General features: G+C 33.2%; 3 protein-coding genes across 3 annotated transcripts; 1 reads left to right on the top strand and 2 right to left on the bottom strand.

The window, feature by feature from the left end:
- Nucleotides 1-684, top strand: MED10 (mediator complex subunit 10). Its single transcript, XM_075298907.1, has 2 exons — nucleotides 1-229; nucleotides 291-684. The coding sequence occupies exons 1-2, from the start codon at nucleotides 108-110 to the stop codon at nucleotides 568-570; spliced, it is 402 nt and encodes a 133-aa protein (XP_075155022.1). The 5' UTR covers nucleotides 1-107; the 3' UTR covers nucleotides 571-684.
- Nucleotides 685-1,696: 1,012 nt separating this feature from the next.
- Nucleotides 1,697-3,032, bottom strand: p24-1 (transmembrane emp24 domain-containing protein). The gene is made up of 2 exons (XM_075298906.1): nucleotides 2,855-3,032; nucleotides 1,697-2,751 (listed from the first exon to the last, which is right to left on the bottom strand). The coding sequence occupies exon 2, from the start codon at nucleotides 2,660-2,662 to the stop codon at nucleotides 2,006-2,008; it is 657 nt and encodes a 218-aa protein (XP_075155021.1). The 5' UTR covers nucleotides 2,663-2,751; nucleotides 2,855-3,032; the 3' UTR covers nucleotides 1,697-2,005.
- Nucleotides 3,033-5,649: 2,617 nt separating this feature from the next.
- On the bottom strand, nucleotides 5,650-7,780 carry LOC142229562 (epimerase family protein SDR39U1). Its single transcript, XM_075300127.1, has 5 exons — nucleotides 7,647-7,780; nucleotides 7,514-7,581; nucleotides 6,662-7,036; nucleotides 6,151-6,384; nucleotides 5,650-6,089 (listed from the first exon to the last, which is right to left on the bottom strand). The coding sequence occupies exons 1-5, from the start codon at nucleotides 7,666-7,668 to the stop codon at nucleotides 5,892-5,894; spliced, it is 897 nt and encodes a 298-aa protein (XP_075156242.1). The 5' UTR covers nucleotides 7,669-7,780; the 3' UTR covers nucleotides 5,650-5,891.

Here is a 7,780-nt window from a genome sequence, read left to right as displayed (position 1 = left end):
GGCAACACCGAGTTATACTCTTCTTGCTGTAGAGAAAACACAGAAAAATAAAAATTGGAAGATTTGCAACAGTTTCCCCGAAATCAGGAGCAAAGCCGCCCGTAAAAATGTCGGCTCCTTTGGAAAATCTTGAAACGCAATTGGAAATGTTCATTGAGAATGTGCGACAAATACGCATTATTGTATCGGATTTTCAGCCACAAGGCCAAAATGTGTTGAACCAAAAGATGTAAGTTTTCACAATATACATTGCAATGACGCTTATACTATTACTAATTTTTTCCCATTAGCCAAGGTTTGGTTAGTGGATTGCAAGAAATAAATAAATTAAAGAATCAAGTCCAGGACATCTATGTTCCCTTCGAGGTCTTCGATTACATTGACCAGGATAAAAACCCACAGTTGTATACGAAGGACTGTGTGGAGAAGGCATTGGCTAAAAATGAAGAAGTTAAGGGTAAAATAGATGCATACCGCAAATTCAAATCAAATATGTTGGCGGAACTCTTTAAGACGTTTCCAAATGAAATGAATATGTATCGTGCATATCGACCTGATTCTGTGCAATAATTACCTAGTGGATGTGATGAACTGATCTACAAATTTGCTGCATAAAAATCCAATATAATATTAAGTTAAGAAAAACACATTAAAAATAAAACAAACAATTTTAATACTTCAAAATGGAACGTAAACTTATGAGGGATATTTTAAAATAATGTACATATGTAAAGGAGATGTATATACGTAATCCATACTAACATCCAAGAATGTTTGGTCTAACGTTCGTTGAAACATTTGTTCCAAGAAATGGTGTACGTGTTAGAACTGTGTCTTATTGATGACAACAAACACATGACTACAAAATCCGGATATGAACATAAATTCCCATTTTTTGGAAACACGTTATAATGTATATAGGATTCGAGCAATATGATCCGTACATAACGTTAAAAGTCTAATCGGGAAAAGTCGGTTTCAATCGATTAGTCGATTTGGAAGAATTCAAGAAGTTGACTTCGACGCTTGTTTTCCCTTAGATATCCGCCGTTGTGATAGAAGTTTGTTGAAAAGCTTTTGGTGAGCATTACTTTTCATAAATAATGGATAGCTTGATAGTATTTCTATAACAATCGAGTAATCATTCCCAATCCTCATACGCGTGCTATTTTGAAAATAGTGACAAATATATATAAAATCAAATTCTGACAATACTATCCTTATTGAAGTTAGAGCTTACGATGTCCCACGTAGAACTATATTAAAATCCATTTAGGCCGATCTGACAAGTCGATGACTTGTTTTTAGCCAAATGTAAATCGATGCGTTGAATTGGAAATTTTCAAAAAGTCGACTGCAACATTTGTATCATCAGGGATAAATTTAAAATACTCGATATTTGTTTATAACGTAGCAGCCCACATGGATTGTAAAAGTCTTTAGTTAGGACCGGAACATCCAAGCCACCCCCCAACTTTAGCCCCATCAAACAAAACTAAATAAATTCCCTATAGAAATTTGAAAAAGTTATATATGTCGTATACCCTTATGATGGCTTTCATAAGTTGCTAATGTAAGATAATTTAATATACCATATTCTAAGCCGAATCACATATAACTTTATAGTAGTTCTTGACTGAGACAATTTCAATTATGCCTCCAAACTACAAAAAAAAAATCCAAAATTAATAACAAATTCTTCGATTAGTTCAAATTGTTTTAATGAAGACGAAAAAAAGTTAAACTAAAATTATACTTTAACTGAGGAATTGATGAGGCTCTTCGTTCATTTCCGTTTTTGTACACTATGAATAAGAGAACAATACAAAAGGATCATACTAAGGATGATGGGAGTGTCGAGGTAGGAGTGAATAGTAAGATGATAAGGAGAAGGTCCATATGAAATACATATGTATTATTTTTTCTTTCAATACACAATTCTTCTTTCGTTTAACTAAAGAAAGCTTTTATAATTAGTCACGTGTGCCCGCAAATAAACAATCTCCTACAAACGACTGTAACGTTGATTGGGCTTACGATCTGTAAAGAAGTTACGAAGCACTAAAATCTGAATGATTCCAATGGTCAGCACGGCAGCTGTTTCTGCACATGACCACCACATTACACGTTCATTTAATTCTTCGGCACGTTTTCGCCCTTGTGCTTCACGCAGTCTGTGATGTGTTTGGGCATCCAATATGTCATTAAGGCTCTTGTGTATCGACTGGGAGGATGTTTCCATCTGTGTCAGAACTGTGGCATGTTCATCTACACCGGGTAAGGCTGGTTCTTCACCTACTTGGAAATCGACGTAGACGAATTTATGAGAAAATGTTGAAAATTTATTGCTAAAGCAAGCCTGGTAAACACCAGAAATATCAGCCACAAACTGATGGCTATCGAAGGTGGCCTTTTGTTGTTCATAGATAATATCGCCTTTAGGATTTTTTAATGTTACATCTACATCCAATTGGCCACCAGCTGATACTTGGAATTCCAAATACGCACTGGTGTTATGTTTAATTTCTTCGTAAAAGCAATCTTCTGCACCGTCTGCCAGGTCAAATGTGAATTCAACGGCTTCAACAAAACTCATCGATCCCAGCAAATACAGGAAAAATCCTAGTAAGCAAAAGTCTATACAACCTTTACGTTTTATCATGGCTGTCTTGTGATTAGTTTGAAGCAGGTATGTTTCACAAAGTAAATATATATGTAAAACCAATGCCACGCAAGTTGCTGCGCTCAGACCTAGAAAAAAAACATACGCTTAGAAATATAATGATCATCGAGTCTAATGTAACTATTTTGGGAAACCACAATCTATGGTGGTCTGGCTCATTGTTGATTTTACCTTGCACTGGAGTTGTTGTTTTACAATATTGCCACAATTGTTTGTTGTTATCTATAATCTAACTAATTAATTGTAAAATAAAAATATCGTCGTCTTCTTTTTCTCTCAATTCGTTTTTTATCGTTCTGTCTTCTAAAAAATAATTCTTTTCGCAAATTTGACAGTTCTATATCCTCTCTTGGCCGCAACACTGACGTGTCAACTGGCTCTGTTGTAGGGTTGTATTTACTTCGAAAATCCCACCCAATACGCCCCCAAAAACCCTGCCAGCATTTCGCTCGATTTCATCCCCATCGCTTCCACAGACTCGTAAGTGGCACTACAACAAACGCCAACTGTTATGGGGATATGTATCAAAAAGTACGAAATGTACATGAAAGTGTTTTGCCATCACTATTATTACAAAAGCCATTTTGATATTTTGTGAAACCCCAAGCGCAAATAGTTTCTTGAAAATTACATTAATAAAAACAAAAAAATAACTGCTGAAAACATAGTTAATCCTCCGATTAATTTTAACCGGTGGATAGACCTCCGGTTAGTAAAATTTTTGTATGGGATCAGCTGTTTTATCGACACCATAAATACCCTGCCAACATTTTTTGAATTTGGGGGCGCTTCTGAGAATCCCCAGTACGTCGAAAACAATCATATACGATATCAAAAACTCGCCGGAAAAGCTCCGTCACTATTGAGAAGTTGTACCACGCCAAGTTACTACAAAAAGGTTTCGCATGAGTGCAATTATTAGGTGCCTTTATAGATCAATTTAGAACGACGCCAATAAGAGACCCTCCAAACAATCAGAAAAAGCACATTTTAAGATAGTGGTAAAAGAATCATTGTGGTCGAGTAAAACACGTTTGTTTAGATATTTAATAATTTGATTAATTATTTACAAATTCTTAAAAATATAACATTTATACCACTATCACATCATATTTAACATAATTTTTTGCATTAATGATGAGGTAGAGTTACAAGTAGCGAGTTACATGTTGCAGCGTCTATCAGCCAGTGTTTTTATTCGATGGAGGCAGCGTGTCTGTAAAATATTTGAAAAACAATCACTTTATTCCATTTGGAAAATCAAAAATTGTTCACCAATATACCTTTCACAATTTTAAGCGTAATATCTATGTTTTCAGAACTTTATTTTCGTTTTTATTTAAATAAAATATAACAAGCTGGTTGCGCTTGGCGTTTCACTAAAAATATAATGGCTTTTGTAAAAGTAGTGATGGCAAAATACATGTATGAAGTACATTTTGTACTTTATGATATGATATGAAAAATCAGTAGTTTGTTGAATTTTTCTGCTGATCTGAATAAAATTAAAAATTAATTCTTGTCTATTGTAATAGAATTACTGCTGAAGTTAGCCCAAAATAGTCGAATGGTACCCATTGTCAAACACTTTTAGCAAACACGTTGGTTAATTCAGCAGAATTTGTTTGCTATTTCAGCACAGAAACATGTTTGCTGTTTCAGCTAAAAGATGTTTGTAGAAATAACAACATACTACTGCTTTCCGTTTTTCAGCAAATAAAAACTGCTGTTTTAGTAAACGTTTCAGCTGTTATGAATAACAAAAGTTTAACTAGTTTTGTTGTCTAGTTTAACCGCTTTGTTCGTTTCAACCAAGCGGAAAACAACTTTAGGTTTGATAGATTTATCATATGGGAAAATTTACAAGCTATAACATGTTTTAGTGAAATCAACATAACTTTTAATTTCCCAAACAAATTTGTTCATGAAAATTCACGAAAGCATTTGATAAGTCTTCATTATATTCACAAACTTCTTCTTTTAACTCTTTTATAATTTTGTATTGTTATAAATGTTTCAATAAAACAAAATTTGGACAAAATGAAGGTGAAATTGGTTATTCACAGCTGAAAATACATACATATTATGTATGTATATAGAAATATAAAAAAGCAAATTTTATTTTACTAACAAAAATATAGACGATGTATGTATATAAGTTACTAAATTAAAGGATTGTTAATATAAGATTACTATGCGACTGTTTCGTCACAATTTTGAAGACCCCAAAAAGTCGTATTGCGTTGACATTTTCTTATTTCTTCCATCATTTGAATAAAAGTTCATATTTTCTATAAATTGCATCAAATTGTAGTCAACCTTGATAGTCGCATTATATTTTCAATGTCATTTACTTAAAAAAAACAGTACTAATTGAAATTATTTGAAACGTAAATGGGGTGGTCAGTGTTTCATTTAATTGAATTTATAAAATCTTTCAATATGTAATATATATCACCGGCAATAAATGCCTCTAACAGTACAGAACTAGAAATGATAATGTCAATTGGGAATCTAAGACAAAGAAATCAAATGGCAATAACCTTTATATTTGTATACAAAAGTGACTTTGTCTCTAAGCCCATCCATAGGTGACTCTAATATAATAAAAAACATGTTTACGTTATTGAAGATTCGGTATTTTAAACACAAAATTAAAGAAAGACATTATGAGCATTGAGAAGAAATGTGAATTACTGTTTTTAATAAAAACAACTTCTAATAAGATCTAAGTGCTTAGAAAATTTCGTTTCTAAAATATAGCAAAAATATTTGTTGTAACAAAAAATAGTTCTTCCGTTTAGTTACTCCAAGCCTCGAATACACTGCACATATACCGACCGCTGGAGTATCCCGTACCGGCAAACAAAATAGATGCACGTTCGGGGTATATTTTTTGAAAACGTTAAGTTGTTTTTAATTTTTAGTTCCTTTGCAATTGAAATGATAAAAAAAAAACTGAATAGTAATTGGGGAGCCACGTGGACTATACTCATGTTTGTATTTTCTATTCCAATCACAATGCTTTCTTATGTATATAAAATATTCTTTAGGAGATTTCGTTTTTATTGTGCTCCAATTATAAATATAGCATAAATTAGTATAAACACATAAATTATTATTAAGTCACAAAACGATAACAAACTCTTCTTGTCATTGGGATCGGCAGGCTTTGGTTCAATTTCTATTTGACCACAGGGTGATCGAGTTATTTCTTTTTAACCACTTCTTGACATGCAGCTTGGGCAGTTGGATATTTAAAATTGAATCCAGTTTCAAGTGTGCGTTTTGGCTCTATTTTCGCACCACTCAACAGCAAGGCTGAACGATCTTTTCCGAATATTAAATCCACTACGAACTCTGGTACAGCAAAAAGGCAAGGGCGGTGAAGAGCTGTAGCAAATGTCTGAAAATTGAGATTTCTTTAATATAACACTTTAAAGAATTTAGATCTGCATTATATTTACTTTGGAGAATTCGCCATTGGTAACTATATCAGGAGCGACGGCATTCAAAACACCTTGGCAATTTTTAGATTCCAGACAGTGCTGGATAAGACAACACAGATCCTCCAAGTGAATCCATGGCAATATTTGTTTACCCGTGCCCATAGGGCCTCCTAAGCCCAAATTAAATGGCAGCCAAATGGACTGAATCATACCACCTTCGCGACCAACAACAACACCTGTTCTTAATTTTATCTGCAAATTCGAAAACAAGGTCAAGTAATATGATTATATATTAATAAACTACATGAACATTTAAATGTTAAATGCTATACATCAACTAGATGTATACTTTGTATTTCCAATATATGAAAGTCTTCATTTTTTAAACAAAACCAACTGTACGAGACAAGAAATAGTTTTAGGTGGATGGAATTACGGGTAAACCGTTTTTTTTTTAAGAGTCTGAATATCAAAGCCTACATGATATTTCTGAATAAATTGTTACAAACTATTTGAAATATATACTTACGCCTCTGGTCTTTGAGTTATCCGTTAGAGTGGCAGCTTTTTCCCATTCCAAACATAGGCGAGACATGAAGTCGAAACCTTCAACTTTATCATTTTCGTTATAAATCTTCGTTTCATTGGCAGGGTAGTGTGAAACACCAGAGATATTGACGAAAGCTTCAATACCAGCTGATTTTTCGATAGCCTTTACCAAAGACGCAGCCGAGTTTACACGCGAATTCCAGACATTTTGTTTGAAGCCAGCAGTCCATCTTCGCGATGGATCTAAAACATTTTGGCCAGCCAGATTAACGACAGATGTCACGCCTTTAGGTATACCCTCTTTTTCCAACTGATGCCATGTTATGCGTTTAAGGCCAGGCATTCGTGATATCACCTTTGTAAGTAATTAATTGAGTTAAAATAATGTCTATCGGCGCCTCACAGAACTACATACATTTGATGCATGTATATTATGTAGCTTGGTGTGCTGATTCTTGAAATATATATTTTGTATGGACATGTTCTAAATGGGGCTATCGCGAAACTAGAGTTAAGTATTTCCATTAAAATAAATTCAAATTTTTTGTTTTTTTTTTTGTGTTTTATTCGATCTTTTTCTTTCCATAAATGTCAATAGTTTAATTAAGCTAAGATTTAATAATACTAAGATCTCAAGTTAAAAAAACTATTGACATTTATAAATTTTAATTAGATTTGAAATGACCCTTATTTATATCTACACATCAAACTACGTAACATACACCAAATTCATACTATTTTGTGAGGGAAACATAAACTGCAGGTGGTCAAAAATAATAAAGGGATAAAAAACGAGAAAAAAATGCAATAACCATGATTCTAAATTAATTACCGTGACTTCATATCCTTTGCTTGTGAGATGTTGGACTAATCGAGTTCCAACAAAACCAGTTCCACCTCCTACCAAGAAATAATTTAATAAAAATTAATAATCAAAATATAGAAATGCATTCTGTATACTTTACCTATTAATGCATGCCTATTCATTACTTACGGTTTACGTAAATGATTTATTTTTACAAATTTGGCAAACTTGTAAACAAAAAAGTGTTATGGCCCTCCCAGTAATGCCAGACATTTGAGTCGTAATAGTCATGAA

This window comes from Haematobia irritans, chromosome 3 (assembly GCF_050003625.1).
Source record: "Haematobia irritans isolate KBUSLIRL chromosome 3, ASM5000362v1, whole genome shotgun sequence".
Classification (NCBI taxonomy): Eukaryota; Metazoa; Arthropoda; class Insecta; order Diptera; family Muscidae; genus Haematobia; species Haematobia irritans.
This window is presented reverse-complemented; position numbering and strand designations above follow the sequence as displayed.